This window comes from Botryllus schlosseri, chromosome 3, assembly GCF_051294905.1.
Source record: "Botryllus schlosseri isolate E-star chromosome 3, Bs_hap1, whole genome shotgun sequence".
NCBI lineage: Eukaryota > Metazoa > Chordata > Ascidiacea > Stolidobranchia > Styelidae > Botryllus > Botryllus schlosseri.
Genome location: NC_137238.1, coordinates 20,561,243 through 20,581,537, shown reverse-complemented (window position 1 = coordinate 20,581,537; position 20,295 = coordinate 20,561,243). Strand labels below are relative to the sequence as shown.

The window sequence follows — 20,295 nt, the reverse complement described above, 5'->3', positions numbered from 1 at the left end:
TATTACAATTTGTGCTTCCGTTTTCGTTGTTCATATAGTTTGTGTTTAGTTATAAATAACACTGCCCCGCAAGGGTGGTACAATTGCCCCTGGGTACGGGGCGATTGTAACATTTGAGCAGCGATTTTTGCGACCCAAAATTTCCATGATTGATTGTTGATTGAGTTCCAATTTAGTTTTCATATCAACTATCGAGTTGTTGGCTTCTTTATATAAAAGTTTGGAAGTGAAATTTCCACGAGAAAAACACGTGATGTTGGAAAATACGAAAAGTGTTACAATTATCCCCGGTCTCCCCAACTATATATTTACATTGACCGGAGCATGCAGCTCATTTTCAGTTATGGGCTATCTCTCAGAAAAACTGGAGAAAAATTCTTTTTTTCTTTTTGAGGTTTTATATATATTTGACTTTGGGGGTTTAGCGTCATTGCCCATGTAAATCAGAGGAGTATCCCCTGTAGTGAATTAGCCAATCCCTGCAGTAGCAATCGCTCTGCACCGAGCGAGATAGTGTAATGGTGATGCGTCCGACTTCTTGATCGGTAGGTCGTCGGTTCGATCCCCGATCGGGTCTAGGCGCTCGGCAATCACTTATAGCATGGAGGTAACAAAACGGGTGTACACACTAGATGACCTTACTAAAATAGCCGTATTGCACCTCCGTCGTCAAAGCATCTCGATGGTGCAGGCGAAAAAGATTACCATCTCTCTCTCTCTCTCACTAGTTTTGTTCAAAAGTAGCTTCTTCTTCCAGCTTCACTGATTACATTGCCTAAAACGCTGCACGCCGAATCTGGCTCGATTCCAACTAGTAGATGTGAACGTTCAGGCTTTTGATAATTTTGAATCTGCTATAAAAAAAATTTAAACCAAGTTTCAAATTTTGCTGTCAACTGTATGAAATTGTTGGTCATTTTTTTCACTGTTGCCGTATAGATATATTCAACGAGGTAATCCTTGCTTATGATTAGTTGATGCGGTGATGATTCTTGATAACCAGTAACCCCTCTCTTAGTTGAGTATTTTATGAAAGAGGGAATATTGTTATTGGTTGGTTGGTTGGTTGTTGTTTGTTGTTGATGATGTTTCGACTACTTGGTTACTTTACACTAGGCTGATATCATTTTATGTGATAGTTTTTTTTTCAATTTTCATATCTATTAACATAATTTCTGTTTCTACTTTTTGAAGTACTAAATGCAACAATTAAATTGTCCGGTCACAGTAGTTTCTTTATTTATAGGAAGTTTCAATTTCTGGGTTTTCTCTTAACTGCATTGTTTAGTCCATTTTAGTGATCGATTGGCTCTCTCCTACTATTCTTCAGTATGCATTCCCACTGTATGTGCGATTACTTCTAAATATAAACATCACATCTTGTATATCACTATTTGCCTTTTGTAAATGGATTTAGTGATGAATCTAAGTAAATGGTCACCTGTATATACGTATCATTAGGGTTGCATTTAAATCAAAAATCAATTTAAAACAATCATGAATAACACATGGCCCTTGTTTATATCATGATATTTTTATAGCCATGATGTGATGAATCTTTCATTGTGACGTCACAGTGGATTACCATGGATAATTGAAAACATAGTTTACATATGGCACATTCGACGAGAATGGATTCCGACTACAGTCATAAACAGACTAAAAATATCTGTTATGAGGACTACATCGTTATGCATCAATTTTACGGTCGGTTATCATCATCATCAGAACACCCATTCCGTATCAATTATCTATATCTACTTGCTATAACTGTCGAAGCGACGACGATTCCGCGGGTTCGAGCTACTCCATATCGTATACATCAGGGGTCAATCGACCCTAAGGAGTATACGAACGCAATTTTCGATCGGGGCGTTGCTTGTCTTCGTCCATGCATTAGCTTAACGGGAATGTATTCTATATTCGCTAGACTCAACGCGGAGATTGGCGCTTCGGCGCGCAGTGCGGCAACGCAACTGAGCCCGGAGACGTTGGTGTGAGTCCAGGTGAGTGAAAGTTTTCTGTTCTTGGTTAGGGGCGGAAACCCTGCCCAGAGCTCTGAATGTCTAAATGAAGAAATCCAACTGATCACGAATAAACGGTGGGAGTAACTGCTAGCCCGTCGCATTAATTAATACGCAAGCAGTTGCTCTTGGTTTCAAAAAGGTTGATGAACCCTGGTATGCATTGACTATATTGGGTGCAAATCGTCCGTAGCCTCATATTAAATGTTTCTCGAAAACATTTGCACAATTTTGGCATAATCATGCAGCTCCTGAAAAAGATTTTTTAAAGGCATGCGTTCAACACAAAGTGTTTTAAAACACCGAATGTTTTAAATGCAATCCTACAAATGATGTGTGTAATGGAGTTCATAGATTCCGGTAACATGTAGTTTAAATAGTAGTACTGAGAGGGCGTCTGGGGGTGTCTCCCCCCCAGAAACTCCTCTTATGTAGATATGCCCCCTGGAAGTTCGCCTATGCCCCCCTCCGCAACTGTACTTGTACACTTGTACAGCCATCACTGGCTTTACTGCGGAATTTTTTTTAAATGTAGCTTTTCTGGTTATACTAAAATAATTTCAAATAATATTAATTCCATCCTCCATTCTAAAACTAATTTACCCTCTCAATACAAAAGAGTAAAATCCAAAAGCTCACCATCTAACTCATCCTCATCCTCTTCAAATACAAATGCCACGGTGAGATGACCTTTTTGAAGATCCTCAGGATTGCGATTGGTAACAACAGCAAAAAGTACCTCAGTCTACGTCAGAAATGTAGTATTAACTCTGTGACGACATTATCACTAATGACAAACCAACCTGGAACATATCACTCGAAATGCAGAGCAGATTCCCAGACATCAATCGTTTATTATACTGCCATCTTATGTTTCCCAAGCCTCTCGTGCAGAACTGTAATCTATGCAGAATGTCATAATCACCTTTGCGATCAGACATAACGGATACAATTCTGACATCTCGATAAACTTTGACGTTTCGCTCTCCATCACAATCTGAAAATGTAAGAATCAGAATGTCTGACAACTGCAACACGCAACTGAAACCTAATAAAAGTCACCGGAACGTCGCATTTCCTCAATGTCGTCACGCAGCGGTCGGATATAATCTTCCCGCAGCAAACGGTACTGTATATCCAGATAATGGTGTAAGCTAGGCAATATGGATGTAATTGGTTAGTTAGGATTTAGGAATACAGGACGTGACGTCGCGTGAGGTACATCAAGTAACCCAAATAATCACAATTAATTTAATATCTGTTATATTCTTGGTCATCTTAAGACGGAAATGGGCACCATACAGCTATGAATAAAATCACGAAAACGTAAACCGTTCCCCGCGTAATCGTGGTAGACTTCAATTTTCACTATGCGGCGAATAAAATATTCACGCGGCGAAGTATCGATGAGAATAGGGAGTGAATCAGGCAAAATCATGTCGGTGACAATAGGAAGATGCTTAGAGTCATTGATTAAGCATTTCAAGATCTGTTGTTGTTGTTGTTGTTGTTTATTAAACAAAAATCCAAGATATGTTGATTGCCATTGAAAACCATAACTTATGACGAGAGGATAATGTACTTCTTAATCGCTAGGCTACTCCACCACTAAAAACTAGACACACAAGGAGTTCACATTGGGGTTATGACTTGAAAAAAATGCCTGTAGCAGGAATTAATGAATATTTCGGTATAAATTATTAAAATTATAATTATTTTGTTCAAATCATAAAAAATGGCCCGCACAGACTAACTTCAATTTTTGACATCGGTCAAAATATATAAAAAAAAAGTTACAATTCAAAGTTCATTCTTGGCTACAAATTTTATCTTCAAATATTTGTCCTTTTGCACTTCTGGTAAAGTTCCTCCATCAATTTGACTTCCCGTTCTGTAATTATGTTAGTGCGACGCATATATACAACGGACATATCGGACTTGCGGTTGAGTTTTAAGGCACTTTATTGCTGCGGGATATTTGAGCTCAAAGACAGCAGCAAATAATCTTTGTTATATTTTAGAGCCCGACCGACATTGGATTTTTGGGCCGATACCGATAAAACCGATATCTCACACCTTGACCGATAACCTCGATATCCAAAATAAGTGGAATATGTCTGAATAAGCACATTTTAAAAGCTTCAAAGCATTTATTTGAACAGCAATTGTTATACTTGAACATGAAATAAACTAGAAAGGCTGCATATGGACACCTGTAAAGTGTAAGCTATATGAAATATATCAATATTCTCAGTCTAGCGGTCAAAGAATATAGTTTTCTGACTTCCTATCGCCATGTTGTGACGTCACTAAAATTGCGGATGATTTTTCACCTCCGATGATCGATACCGATAATTCTTTTAATATCGTTTCGATATTATTGGTGAACCCGATAATGGGTCTGGCTCTAGTAGATTCCACCTTTAGACATCTGGTTAGAATATCAGGCTTCCTGACACACGCATTTGCGAGGAATAAGCATGATATCTCCATAGTTACTCTCCATCTGGGGATTTGGAAGTACGTAATCGTGGCCGTTGAGCTCCATATCGCATTGCGTGGAGATAGAGGTTTGCGCCATTTGATTAGTGGTAACCTACTATTTTCTTTGAAAGAGCGGCATGCCCTGCACAGCTCAAAGATAAACTTAAAATCACCCCTCCATCCATGGTTTTGTAATATTTATTCTAAAGTTCTGGCTTGGTGGCTTATACCAAGTTTTCGTGATGTTTTACTACATCATCTCCAAATTTGATGCTGAGAGTTGGATTTGTTGAAGACTTTGCATTGAAGAACTTTGATAAAAGCTTCAAGATTGGATAATATGATGCTGGCAACCAATAGACGGTGGTTTATCAAAACCCTTGCTCATCATTACATTTGGCAGTTTCGCAACAACGCCATTTCGCCGTCAGATGCTGTGTCACGTATGATATCACATTTTCAAATTTACTCATGCACAGTGGCGGCTCGTGACAATATCGGGTGGTGGGGCAAGGGCTGCGAGCGACTTTTATCAACATGACGTCACAATGGCGTTTTCCAACGTAAAAAAGTAACTTTAATATGATGGTCACATGAATTTCCCGACAACAGTGATTTTAACGTAGGTGCCGCGAGAGGTTTGCCGGTGAGCCGTGACTTGAAGTGTGGTAACAAATGTTTTATTCATTTTTTTTTAATCAAAGGATTATTTTACATAATGTACGTGCACTAAGAATCGTCCCTATGCCACGAATCAATTATCAGGTCATCCTTAGTAGCATGCGTTATGATTTCATGGTAGAGTTAGAGATTACGCAAATCGATAGGCCGTCCGAAAGTGTTTCGTACACGATCCTGGTGTGTTACGACCACTGAGCTGGTGGTTACGAGTTACGACCAGGTGATAGGCAACCAAAGCGGAGGTACCCGGCGTACGATTGGATCAATGGACTGGACAATTTCTATCATCATCATCATCATTGGTTTATTAGCAATTTTATCAGTTCAATACACCACAAAAATGCGATACAATGAAAAGACAGGAATATGTCGAAGCGACAAGGAGTAGTCTTCTAGACCTTTAATTTTCGCTCTAAAGGCAACTGCGTAAACTAGCCTACGTACGGAGCAAAGATTCAATACGATTCATGTTCGCACTTGACTTGACCAGACTAATTCCAATGACTAGAACTCGAGAGATTGCGTAAGCCTAACTGCAAAGGTCAACGACTTCGGACACATACGCAATTGTTATCTCATAGATTGGGCCTGTCATATTGAATCCAGAACATCAATTTGAATGGTCTTTGAAGAACTAAGGACAGCAGCCTCGGAACTTCGGTCTCGGAACAACATAGTACATTTTGGCCTTGAAACTGGAGATTGTGACGCAACACATACGGCTTACTGTCTGCTGCCAAATCGCCGTTGGAAAATATATTAATCAATAAATACATGAATGAAAGCCGTAAACTTAGCATACTGTTACATGAAATCATCGAGAAGTAGCATTCGCAATCTCATAACCCATTCCGGCATGGTACACTGTCAAAATCAATACAAACAGACGAACACCGAACTTTGAGTAAAATAGATCGAGGAATAGGCTGATCGAATGATCAGCTGTTAGCCGACATCGAAAATGAAATAGCTATCGCATTTGACAGGGGATTGTAAGCAAATGGTTTGAAGGCCACAATTTCACAGTGAAATGCACATTGGCGAACATAAAATTATGTGAATATTTGAATGCAAACCGAGAATCTTAGTTAGCTGTTTCATGCGATCATCGAGATATACCATTGGAAATATCATCACCGATCTCGTTATGGAACGCAGACTAGATTAGCACAGACAGACACCGGCTTTTCCGTGAGATCCGCAATGATGTAGGTAGGCTAAGTATCAGATCAGCGCGCATCTCTACCATACTCGACCTCGAAAACGAAATAACTGTCTCAATCATTGAGCGTCAACTTTAAGACTTGGCACCGCGTTCGATACTAAAATCAAGACATACCGTGCAAAAGCTCATGACAGATCTAGGTATGGAACATCGTTAAAATCAATAGAGACCAATAACGGATTTTGCGTAAATCTGTTAGCGATAAATGAAGAGTCAGCTCTCACTCGACTTTGGAAACGAAATTACCACCCACATAGTTCAGTGACAAACTTAAAACTTATTACAGCGGTCGATACTAATATTAAGACTTACTGTGCCAAATATCATGACCGATCTCGGTATGGAACATCGTCAAAATCAATGGAGACCAATACCGGCTTTTGAGTAAAATCTGTTTGCTGTACAATGTACATGATAGATCAGCACACACTGAACTTCGGAAACGAAATTACCACCCTTATCTTTGAGTAGCAAGCCTGAAACTTGGAGCAGTGCTAAATACTACCTTCACGACATATCGTACCAAGTTTCAAGAATTATCATGGTGCGAAACACCGTCAAAATCGACATATACCAGCAAAGGTCGAGTCAACGCATATCACGGTAACCGAGTTCAGATATAGATACGATTGTTACATCACACCTTAAGGGCGACAGGCATAGTTGCCCCACTTGCTCGGCCATTTTACGAATAGGAGAGAGTAAATCACCGTTTCTTTATTGTGCGCGGCTTTGAGAGAATAGATAGTGAAAGCTTGTTATGAGTGCTACCGGGGCAAGCCCCGGCTAGGCATTCACAAAGCGAAAACACAGAAGAGAATTCGATTTTCGCAGAGACTTCGCTATGTATGGGCATTTGTTAGCGAAAGCACAAGAATAATGCGGGTTTCGCCGTGATCTCGGTATATACTGATTGCTGTGCGTCTATAAATGGTTAAATTGTTATTGAACAGAATTTTAGGTGGGGCAATGCTCCAGTTGCCCTATATAGGACGAGCCGCCACTGCTTATGCATCATATTCCTCTAATCGGTTTTCTAGACCGCTGAAATAATCTTGAGTTGTTCTACTTCCGCCTTTTCGAACATCCAGTTTGATTTGTGTCAAAACAATTGAAATTATACGATATGTACACTGTACAGTCTACATCTAAAATCGAAATTATTAATTATTTATTTGTGACTGTAAACGAGAACACAGTCGGAGTAATTTAATCTGGGCAATCAAAATTTATCAAAATACTTTTTGAAATCTTCGCAATTGGAATTGTGTCAGTTCAATTCAAATCAGTCGATATATATATTATATAGGCCGCATCTACAAAAGAAATTCTATCCTTCATACAGTGAAAACTGGAAAAATTTTGTGCGGGAGGTTTTTGTTTAAGCAGTGTTAACTTTTGTGAGTTTTCAAATCAGGATATAAAAGTTCATAATTTGTGACTACAGGATACACAAAATTTTGAATTCCTTTTTCAAGTCATAACCCTAGTGCACATATATTCATGTCTAAGAACCCTTGATTTAGTGCGACAAATTTGTGATGCACCCATGTAAAACTTTTTCTTACTGGTCCATCCCGTGTACATGTACACCGTCGCACCGGTCGATGAGCACTGATATAGACTACGGTTTTGTGCATACGTAGTTTGCAATCGAACAGTTCTCTTTCGTTTTTGCATTCGAATCCGCCTTTCTTACCAAAATATCATTTGCGTAAATATATTTCAGTAATATTTCGTATTTGAAATATGCAATGGATGAAAATTTGCCTAGGGTTGAACATTTTGAGATATTGTAACCATTTACCTATACGGGTCTGAATGCAGACCAGTTGCATTTGGAACAAATCCAATATATTAGTTTGAAGCCAAGTTCCGTATGGCAATTATACGCGCATGCATTGTGTGGTGAATTCTTGTGCGCGATTGTCTCGTCCTTTATATTTAGTTAAACCAATTATTACTTGATTAGCTGTCTTTTCCTCTATATATTGTCTCGCTCCTAATTTGTCATTTCTTGGTACCTTATAGTTGCTGGCCTAGCTGTGCTGCGTATAGTGCTCGTTTTCAGTTAATAAAAGCCTTGGTTACTCTGTGAAATAAAGGTCATCACAATTTTATTAACTGAAAAGATCTACTATGGCGTCGAACCAGACGCTCATTCGCGTTCCCGTGTTAAAGGCTATGCCGAGGGATGATGATGCTGGTCAGGAGTTCAAGCACTGGATGCGCATGATAAAGGCGTATCTCACGTCCGTCGATGCTGCTAGAAGAGATGGTGACCCAGAGATCGATAGGTTCAGTATAATGGCAGGGTACTTGTCGGCTGAATCTTTTTCGCTGGTTGAGAAAGAATCGACCTTTACGGATGCGATGAAACTTCTTGAGGGCTTGTATGTGAAAAAGAAGAATCTTGTCTATGCGCGCCATGAGTTAGCCACAAGGAATCAGCAGCCATCGGAGACCATATCTGAGTACGTTCAGAGTCTCCATGCTCTGGCTAAGCAATGCGAATTCAAGGACGTTTCGGCAGCACAGTACAAGGAGGAGTCCGTGATGAATGCAATGATCACCGGATTGCGCTCTTCAAGTATACGACAAAGGTTGCTAGAGTATGAGGACCTCACACTGCAGAAGGCCACCCAAGTTGCTGATACTCTTGAAAAAGCACAGAAGTTCTCTGAAAACTACCAGCAGCCGTTGGCATCGGTCGCCAAGGTATCTGTATGTGCGGATAGCGCTAATGACAACGGACTCGATACCAAACCAGATCCGTCTGCCATTGCTGCTTCAACCTCGAAGACTCGTAAATACCAGAAGAAATGCTGTTATTGTGGCACTCGTCATGTTTTTCGCAAGAGTCTAAGTCCCGCGAAGGATGCTGAATGCTTTGGATGTGGGAAGATCGGGCATTTCAAGAAATACTGCGATTCGCTTTATTCCGACGAACCTATTAAAGATTCGGACCGCCGACGTGTGGCGTCGCTTCTGGCTGGGATTCCGAGCTCGTTAAAAGGTGCAATTATTACGATTGGTTTGGAAGGCAATGACTTGGATGCGCTATTGGATTCGGGGGCCGCCGAGAACTACATAGATTATCAGGTGGCGTTGCGGCTGAAGTTGTCGATTACACCATGCGATGTCACCGTTGGGCTGGCATCAAAAGATGCAGTAACCAAAATGCGTGGCTCCGTAGCGGTGTCCATAAACATTTCCGGAAGCGTATACCGTAACGTTCATTTTGGTGTCGTTTCTAATCTATGCGCCGATGTTATCCTGGGACACGAGTTTCTAGAACAGCATAAAGAGGTGATATTTAAATTTAATGGACCTCGTGATACACTCTATGTCGGACAGTGCAACCTCGCCGCTGCAAAAACCTACGAGATTCCGAGACTGTTCCGATTTCTTGATCCGGATAGCAAACCCATAGCAACAAAATCGAGGTATTATTCCCGCCAGGATAAATCTTTCATCAATTCCGAGATTGAGAGAATGTTGGGGGAAGGGATAATAGAAAGGTCTTCCTCGCCCTGGAGGGCGCAAGTTGTCGTAACCAAAGGCGACAGACATAAAAGACGGATGGTTATTGACTATTCACAAACGATAAACCGTTATACATATCTGGACGCATATCCTCTGCCGAAAATTGACGAGGTCGTCAACGAGATAGCGAAAGGTAGCATCTATAGCTCTGTTGATTTAAAGTCCGCCTACCATCAGATCCCCTTGTCGGATGATGACAAGCCGCCAACAGCGTTTGAGGCGAATGGGCGGCTGTATCAGTTTCGTAGAGTTCCATTTGGTGTGACTAATGGTGTTACAGCTTTCCAGCGTTTCATTGACACGTTCATCGATCGCAATAAGCTGGAAGGTACGGTGGCATATCTTGATGACATCACGATCATTGGGCGATCACAGGAGGAACACGACAGACGTCTGAAGGCCTTCATGGAAGCTGCAAAATTGAGTAATTTAACACTGAACCTAGAAAAATCCGTTTTTTCAGTGAAAAAGCTCAGACTTCTCGGCCACTGCGTATCCCACGGTGATATCAGACCCGATCCTGAAAATCTGCGACCGCTCATGGAAATGAAACCACCTGGAAATGCTGCAGAAATGAAGCGATGCATTGGTATGTTTGCGTATTACTCTAAATGGATTGTCAATTTTTCAGAAAAGCTGAAACCTCTAACAGAAAATAGAGGGTATCCACTGGGGCAGGAGGCGTCGAACGCTTTCCGGAAGCTCAAAGATGGTTTGCTGGAAGCCAGTCTTGGATACATATGTGATGATTCGCCGTTTGTTGTGGAGTGCGACGCATCAAACTCTGCTGTCGCTGCTGTTTTGAGCCAGAAAGGTAGGCCGGTCGCGTTCGCGTCTAGAACGCTCAATAAGACGGAACAGAACTATCCGGCCGTTGAGAAGGAAGCTGCAGCTATCATAGAAGGTTTACGCAGATGGGGATATCTGCTTCACGGTAAAAGGTTCAAGTTGGTTACTGACCAAAAGGCTCTGTCCTTCATTTTCAAGAAATGTCATAAGAGTAAAATTAAAAACACAAAGCTTCTACTGTGGAAACTTGAACTTAGTGCATTCGATTATGAAATTGAACATCGTCCTGGAATACAGAATTTTGCTGCTGATGCTATATCAAGGATATTTTCTGTTCATTCTATTTCAGCATTGCGGGAGGCACATGTTAATTTAGGACACCCGGGAGTTCGGAGGCTTATGCATTTCGTCAGGGCTAAAAATCTGCCCTTTTCGATTGATGACGTTAAAGCCGAATGCCGATCGTGCATGGAGTGTGCCAGAATCAAGCCTCGTTATTTTCGGCCGGCGGAGGAGTGCTCGTTGATTAAAGCTACGAAACCAATGGAGCGACTGAGTGTGGATTTCAAAGGCCCCGTTGCTGGCAGAAATAAGTATCTTTTGATAATCATTGACGAGTTCAGTCGTTTTCCGTTTGCCTACCCGTGTAGGGACATGTCTTCGAGAACGGTAATCAATCGATTGTCTCAGTTGTTCTCACTTGTCGGCGCTCCTAACTATATCCATAGTGACCGGGGGATGTCGTTTCTTTCCAGAGAGGTGAAGACCTTCCTTGCGAAGAGGGGGATTGCGAGCAGTCATTCAACGCCTTATCACCCGACGGGAAACTCTCAGTGCGAAAGAGTGAACCAAACGATATGGAGAACTGTCAAGCTTCAGCTGGCCTCTCAGAATATGCGCGAAGATGACTGGGAAATGGTACTTCCCGATGCTCTTCATTCTGTGCGTTCATTGCTGTGCACTGCAACTAATGTTACTCCGCACGAAAGGTTTTTCGCATTCCCTCGTAAATCTACGTTCGGGCAATCTTTACCAGATTGGTTGCTTCGAAGTGATACTGTTCTGCTACGCAAGCACGTCAGAAGCAAGGATGAACCCTTGTGTGAGCCCGTGGATTTGCTGGATGCAAATTCGAAGTATGCCTCTGTCCGTTATCGCAATGGTACGGAATCGAGAGTTTCGGTGAAAGATTTAGCGCCCTATCCGAAGAACCGAGATGACATCGAGTCAAGAGCCGCTGCGGAACATGTTGAACTTGACGACACCGATCCTTGTGATCAGCGTAACTCACCTACTGCTCCAGAAGTCGTATTGGACCAAGACAGCCCGCAGACGGCTGAAGATAATGATAGTCCGCCTTTACGTCGGTCTACCAGAATCCGTAAAGCCCCCGATCGTTTTCGATATTGAGTCAATTGCCAATTCCTTGTACGTATACGATTTCCTTTCGGGCGGGGAGATTGTGGTGAATTCTTGTGTGCGATTGTCTCGTCCTTTATATTTAGTTAAACCAATTATTACTTGATTAGCTGTCTTTTCCTCTATATATTGTCTCGCTCCTAATTTGTCATTTCTTGGTACCTTATAGTTGCTGGCCTAGCTGTGCTGCGTATAGTGCTCGTTTTCAGTTAATAAAAGCCTTGGTTACTCTGTGAAATAAAGGTCATCACACATTGCTCACATCGGGAATTCTTACCCTTGATAAGCCCGATTTGTAATACTCGGTAGCATAAAAGCGCGACCGCGTTGAAGATCTTGTAGCTGTGGAAAAACCGGTATCATTCTGAAATCCATCATGAGCTGTGGGCGAGGCTTCGGCGTATCATCCAGTTCTGCTCGCCTACAAAGAATGACAGTGTGTTAAAATAATCTACACGGCAGGACCGTAACAGCACATCGTCAGCCCCCCCAACGTTGGTCTTGGGCCCCCATATGGTGATAAACCAAACTTAACCGCCCCAGGCCACCCCCGCGCATCAGGTTATTCGTTTTGGACGCGACTTATCACCGACATCCATTGTTCTGAGCGAGACGCATTTAGTCGTCTTAACGCACAAAGCGCGAAAATTTTCAATAATTCATGATTCAATCAGTCAACATGATCGGGAATTGCATATAGGCCAGGTTGTTATCAGTTCTTATCCTCCTTTCCCATTTTTATAAATCATGCGTGTTCTTTTGGCGTATAGTACCCAATCAATAAGATCTTTGGCAATTGGGAATTTTTTTAAAGAGGTGCACAAATTTCCCAAAAGAACTTGATAATTTATGCCGATTTACGAAATAATTTTGGACCCAATTCAAGCTCGATCCACCCCTCAAATCGGGTTGTGTGAGGTCCGGCAGTTGCGGTCCTTCTACGCCAGTGGTTCCCAACCTTTTTCATCTCGTGCCTCCCTTGGCCGAAATTTTAGCCAAAATTCCCCCCTTAGGATAAATCTGCCCAATGATTAAAAATGGTCATTTTTACCGTGCATGCAAACACCTGCTGACTAAGAGAATAAGACGGGCGGTACCGAGTGTTTGTTTCTAGCAGTGCTGTAATAACACTTTGTAGACCTCCAAAAGCCATGGTCTTGGTCCCAATCACAAAAATTCTGGAAGGCTTGACTCAACAGACCAGCACACTTACATTTGTGTTTTCGGCTTACCATGCACCAATCGCTAATATAACTGCTGTGAAAAATCAGTATCCATAAATTGACTGGTCTCGCGATTTTTTTCTCAAGTTTGCGCATGCATTTGGCCAACAATAGTGGTACGTTGATATATAGCAGGGTTGACCAGACTCGAATTTGACTCGGGTCACCATTTTCTGATAACTCGACTTGAATCGAGTCATTTTCTCAAAATACGGAAACGAAACGACTCGACTCGACTCGAGACAATCTGGGTATTGACTCGACTTGGACTCTAGTCATTGTGCATGACTCAAACCAAGTCATATGACTATAAAACGGCCAAGACCGACTGTTCATTGTAATTTCGAAGAACAGTAAAGTGACCACCCTGTTGGAAGTTCGTCTATTGATCCTGGTACTTGACAATGCGACAAGAAACTGCTCAAAGTGAGGAAAATTAGTATATCATAAATACAAATCATTAAATATCACCAAACAGTGTTGACTTGAGTGTGACTTGGACTCGTACTCGAGTCATAATGCCATGACTCGGATTTGACCGGCTACTCGGTGAGTTGGACTTGAACTTGAATCAATGGTGAATTGAAAATGACTCGACTTGACTCGAGTCAAAACTATGAAAGTGATATTGACTTGTGACTCGGAGCCTCTTGACTGGGTTACGGCCCTGATATATAACATACACGTGATCAGATTCCCTGCTGGAGCTCATTGAAATTTAGGACACCCATTACGTTTCGGCAACATTGCACCAAGTTTACCATGTCTTTTTTCGATCGGGTAGCTGTTCACTAAAAATAAAGCAAGGCTAGCGATCTCTCTGACTTGAATCGATGACGTTGGAATATTCAGTCACAGTCTGAAAATGTTGACTTGAAAATATAAGATAAATACTTTCACTAGAGGCCTTGTTGCGATAGATTCGGCACGCGTAGGATATATTTGATTGAGAGGCAGTCGCTGGCCTACAAAATTGTCTTGCGAACTGCAGCACATCTGAACTAATTGAAAAAGGGGTGGGGCGATTTGTATGTGAAAAAGAAATTTCAAATAGCATTTGAACATACTTTCAGCAAACAAAAAACAGCCATAAGGAGTATACGTTCGGATATAACTGGTTGACTAAATGACTGTTCGAATATGAACAATTTGGGTATTCCGTTACAATTCTAAAGTCGAATTCCCCCCTAAAAATTGCAAAATTCTCCCCAAGGGGGGAATTCCTCCCTGGTTGGGAACCACTGTTCTACGCGGTCGTCACTAACGAAGTCCTGCTATTCCGTTTTCGAAGTGCTCAGGAGAGTGTTTGTCGGCACACTTCCACCACTTACTTTTCCTTTATATTTCTTGAACCCGAACTACTTATAAGTGGTAAAGTATACTTTGTACGTGACATTATCATCACATCTGCATGGACGATGGTGACGCTATTTAGCGGTATCAATATGATTTCAAAATTGACGCGATTTTCATCGCCAGTGGCAATTCTTCGTTAGTTGCAAAGAATCACACCTTGCAATTTTGAAAACTTATGCCTATAATAATGGATTAGCAGAGTGTTACTAGTAATTTTCAGACCTCTAGTGTTCTACTGATACTAGAAGCAGTTTTTGCATGTCTCATAAATTGCTATTTGTACTTGCATTTGAATTGTCATATAGGCCTACGGCCTTTCTTTTGCCTGAGCACCAACAATGGCTGCTTTCACCACCTCTGATTCTATTCCTGATAGATTGGTCAAAATCTTGTTCGGAACGGAGAAGGCAATTTGTAGCGACAATTAGAAGAGTTCAAATATTCGATGTATCAATATATCTACTTGGGCGTATGACAAAATATATGTATCCACTGTACGGGTAATCAAATCATGTTAGTTTCTTTTCTGGCAGATGCATTGCCCGATAATATTTAAACATCGTGTTTCAAGACTATATGTGAAACCTGGTGAGACTGTACTCACTAAATATTCATTTTGGTCTGTACCAGGGGTATATGGGTGGCCAACCTTTTTACTTGTCAGAGACCACATTTCGATTACTTATGTAGCCTACGGTCGCACTCCAGGGATTATCCATAATGAACTGTAACTGGACGCCAAATACCCATGTTAACTGTCCATCATCCATTTCCGGTGAACTCTTGACTCAACAACTCTATTATATCAGCATACTATACGCACCGAAATCGCGAGCAGTCATGCTATAGGATGAGTCATAGTCGCGCAACTTACAGATTAACCAATAAGTTTGGACTAATATTAGCAGTTATAGGATACGTATTACTCTGAAATATTTATCCCTTTTCAGCCCACGTGATCATGACATTCCGAAAACGGCTATCACCAAACCATTCGGATTGTTCGAATTCCTATGCATGTCCTTCGGGCTTAAAAACGCAGCGCAGACATTACAGCGAATGATGGACATGGTGTGCCAGTCTATTGATTTTGTGTTTGTCTACCTCGACGATATCTTGGTAGCGAGCGAATCGCCCACACAATGTAAACGATATCTTCACGAGCTCTTTGGAAGGCTCTCCAACTCCAAGCATGGACTTGTCATAGACATCGATAAATGCCAGTTCGGAAAACCCTCCGCAGATTTCCTCGGCTATCGGGTCGATAATCACGGTGCGAAAGCACTGCCGGAAAGGTATACGCAATTTTGAAATTCCGGCCGCTCTTTAGCGCCCACTAGCGTATTTGATAAGAAGTCATGAGCGCATTGTCTGTCAATTTAACGTAACATCAGCAAAACTTTGCTATCGACAGGAGATGGTCACGATTCCGTTCAAGAGTGTCTGGCTGTCTGTTGTAACCGGACCGAAGCCACATTTTCAGCGCCCTCACACCCAAATAACCGCTGATCTTGGGCCCACAGTAGCGTAATCGATGCAACATCTGGGGTCTCACTATATAGATTTGGTTTCTATATGCATCTGGTCGTTAACTTTTTTGAATAAATTCTGTCAATAATATTGGCTTTTTCATGTATTACTATATAATTGTGATCCTCTCTGCGCCCACATGATCAGAGTTAGCAGTAGATCTGGTGGAGGGTGATGTCTTCGAAAATGCAATCGCTAAGTCATGTTCATGTCACGCCGATAATATTATTCGTCAGCCTAATGCCGGCGCGAACCACTGAGCTAAATGAACACCGCACATCCGGTGGTTTCGAACCTTTTATGGTGGCGACTCCATTTCGAATTTGAATATGTTCCGTGGCCCAGCTCAAAATTTGACAGCTGATCAATGATCAGTAATAAAAGGTCGTCACCTTTGTCCAGACTTACTCGCGGCCTATTTTGGAAGTTGATTTACGTTCAACATCTTCGTCAACCTCAGAATAAAGGCAAGCGAGGTTTACAACCACTATCTTTGAAAAAAGCATCAAAACGGCCTAAACCGATTCTAGTAACATAACGTTTTCCTATAATTGCGATTACATTTAGACTTATTTCTGTTAATGACGGTTATTTGTAGTTGTTTTTGATCGCAGTTTTTGTGAGGGTGGTCACATTCAAAGCATTATATGTAATACAGAATCGCGCTCAGCGCGAAGAAAAATTTCATGTATCAAAAATCTGCCCAAAAATATTATTGTTTATGTTGAGTTACGAAAAGATTATGAGCTTACTTCAAGCCTTCAAACTTCCGAACATTTAGGCATATTGTAGAATTTCCTCCCGGACGCAGTTTGAACTCCGGACATGTCCAGGAAATTCCGGACGCATGGCAACCCTTTAGTCTACATGACCAGGATTTGAGAAATAAAATGTCAAGATTCTCAGCCCATATTAATCAACTGTTATAAGTCTTTCGGTACTTCAACTTGAGGTAACTATGCGTGAACACAAATCAGTCAGCAATCTGCAATCGTGTGACGACGATGACTGCTTCAAAATAGAATGTCGATGTGGACGACGTGACTTCGTCGTTTTACAGGCTATCTTTTCCTATCCAAATACATGATCATCTGGAAAACCTATTGAAAGGTAATCAGCTCATCACTCAAGTATTCATTAGGGATGGTGTGAACGTGAGGTTCACGTTCGCGTTCTGTGTGTGAACCTCCGAAATTTAGAGGTTCACGTTCACAAACGAACCTCGGTAAGTTCTGCACTGTGAACCTTTTTCATATATTACCATTTTCCACGTCATTATAACATCTTTCGTTGAAATTCTTTACCTTTCAACTTCGCACCACTTCTTCAATCTTGATTCCGTATGTTTATCGTATCATAAAAACCAAATCCGCGCGATTGGGGTGTTGACTACTGCTATATAACTTGTTAATGGGGTAATATCGGTAGAGAGTATACACTCTGCACAATATCAGCGTAGCAATGCTCAGACGCCGAATATATATTGTCCGTTCTGACCTTAACCGTTTAGGCGTAAGCTTATATTCCTCTGCAAGTCCTCTTCGAAATTGTTGGAAAATCAACGGAAGATATTGATTTTTTGAGATTATTATATCATTTAATTGCCCCAGTTGATTTGATACATTTGGAGACGTTTAAACGTTTAAACGTCAATATGTACTTCGGCATTGTGGCATTATGTGGCCCGAGTCGTCGCTAGGTATCGTGTACGTACGTTAATATAGGCTATCAATTCACTGAAATGTAGGGGTGAAATTAGCAATATGACATCGCGTGACGTCACGAGGTTCACACCATCCCTAGTATTCATTGACAACAAGTAGGCTAACTACTCATTTAGGCTATATTTTTCTATTAACTCTAATTTCTGCAACTTATACCACTTGATATTTTGCGACTTACTTACATACCGTCCGCATATTACAGTGGCCAGTTTTGACGGTCTATTACTCCGTTTCCATGCACGGCTGTCAGTGTGAATCAATAAAAGTGTCTTCATGAACAATGTTTCCTCTAATTAAATTTTCACTAGTCTGCGCGCACTCACCAACTCACTGCGCGGTCTCTTGGAAAACAGTGAGTAACGACTAAAAACAAGGTCCTCACTTCGGACCGTGTCAGCACTGTGCAATTGCGCACGTGCGCAACTTAGAGGGAACATTGTTCATTACTGATTTTCAAAACTACTTATCCTAATTTTCAAATCCAGGAAGGCTTATTCCTAATTGAAGTAGTTTTGGGCAGCTTCGAAAAGAACTATTTCTACACGTACTTGAGTAGAATTCTAAGTGGCTACTTCTACTTGGCTGTGTATTGGTATCCCTTTCCAGCGAGTACATATTATGTGATAAATCCTGCGAAATGTCGCCAGTTTGATTTATTGAATAAGAATATGGATCTGAATACCTCGGCTTCCGGAATTAAGTACAAATTTAGTACTTGATCGAGCATGATGAAAATGAGATAGTTTGCTTCGGATAACGTGTAACAGTGCAGATGATACGTAGAAAGTAACTTGAGCCGCCAATTCTACATAGCTGGATGATAATAGCTAGACAAAATCTGACCATAATAAAAGGTATAAAAGGGTTCCAATCGCACTATTAACTGAGAGGTATAGTATCTGAATTTAAAATCTGAAAACATACCCTCGACTGTGATTGTTTGTATGGAGAAAGACGCTCTTCCGGGATTCATGTAGTCGACGACCCGTTGTGATGGTTAGTAAATTGTCATCGTAGGTTCGCAGACACCTGCCCCAACGTTTTGTCCGTTCAGCAATACGATCATTAAATGATGGTTCTTATACATGTATTTGTTGAAGGTACAGTAGTATCGGCCTAACTTGGTCAGCAAAACAGATTTTTCACTCAGAGATTCTTTGAGAAACACTGTACCTTGATAACGAGTCACTGGGAGAAATTGTAAAAACAGAAACAATAGCTGTCACTATCAACAAGGTCATTAATTACGCAAAACAATTTTTTTCATGCTTTTGTTTTTGTTTTCGTATTCTATGTGTTTTGACTACTATGATAATAATATTACCAGGCCGATAATCCTTATTACGATTCCTGAACTCCCATGTAGCACGGCTTGCGCCGTTCTAGGCTTTGGTAGGACACCGCATATGCGTATCAACTGGCAAGGTGGGCCATAGATCAGAGCTGGCCAACCTTTTTGATATTCACGGCCGCATTTCGATTACGATTATAGTGGCTAACATACGGCCGCGACGGGATTTTGAGCGGCCCGCAGACACTTGCCGGTCTTACATGATAATGTGATCCGCGGGTCAGCCTACATTTGCAATTTACATCTGCATACGCAAACATTTTCGACCGTCAACGTTAACAAGACAAAGCTATGCGTTGCAATGTAACTGATGTTTACGTGCAGTCTTTACTAGGAGTGTCTAAGTCCGACATGCAGCCAGAGTTCAAAGAACTTGTTTAAAACTTCGATAAATCACTCATCTCTCATTGATTTCAATTCCAATAAGTATTGAAGTACGTCATTAAATTCATTGAATAATACTTTTCGTCTTTATGCTTTAAACCAGTGGTTCTCAAACTTTTTTGAACACGTCCCCTTTTATGATGGTGAAAAATTTCGCGCCCACTTATCGTCATTTGACAAATTGCAACTCGAATGCTAGGAATCCCAACGGATAGTTTCACGACGTGGAATGTTGTGACTGTTGATGAGAGAATTCCCAAATATCTAATTAGGACTATACTACAGAGAAATAACTATGAATTGGAGATAAATCGCGGCGAGCGCGAAAAAAAATTACAGTTGACCACAGCTTTGTGCCCCCTTCAGATGCTTACACGCCCCCCAATGAGGAAGACGTTGCCTGCTCCTGGTCTATAGCTTACACAGAGGGGGTCAGCAACGAAGTATTTCTACTTTTTCGAAGTACTCACGTAGTTTTCCTCTACTTCTGGTAGATCTCTTTTTCGCTACTTCTACTTCTACCTCGTGATATTTTGTGCTCTACTTACTTACTTTTCGC

General features: G+C 41.3%; 1 protein-coding gene and 1 long non-coding RNA gene across 2 annotated transcripts in view; both read right to left on the bottom strand.

The window, feature by feature from the left end:
• LOC145436055 (uncharacterized) overlaps positions 1 to 20,295 on the bottom strand; it is a 307,559-nt gene that overhangs the window by 27,029 nt on the left and 260,235 nt on the right. The gene's annotated exons all lie outside the window — the stretch shown is intronic.
• On the bottom strand, positions 2,632 to 3,174 carry LOC145435399 (NFX1-type zinc finger-containing protein 1-like). The gene is made up of 3 exons (XM_080312674.1): positions 3,087 to 3,174; positions 2,828 to 3,021; positions 2,632 to 2,769 (listed from the first exon to the last, which is right to left on the bottom strand). The coding sequence occupies exons 1-3, from the start codon at positions 3,097 to 3,099 to the stop codon at positions 2,632 to 2,634; spliced, it is 345 nt and encodes a 114-aa protein (XP_080168800.1). The 5' UTR covers positions 3,100 to 3,174.

Excerpts from the sequence above, each read along its gene's own strand:
- LOC145435399 (XM_080312674.1), bottom strand. Across the intron at positions 2,770-2,827 it reads TTTCGAGTGATATGTTCCAG|ACTGAGGTACTTTTTGCTGT; the intron begins GTTGGTTTGTCA and ends TTTCTGACGTAG.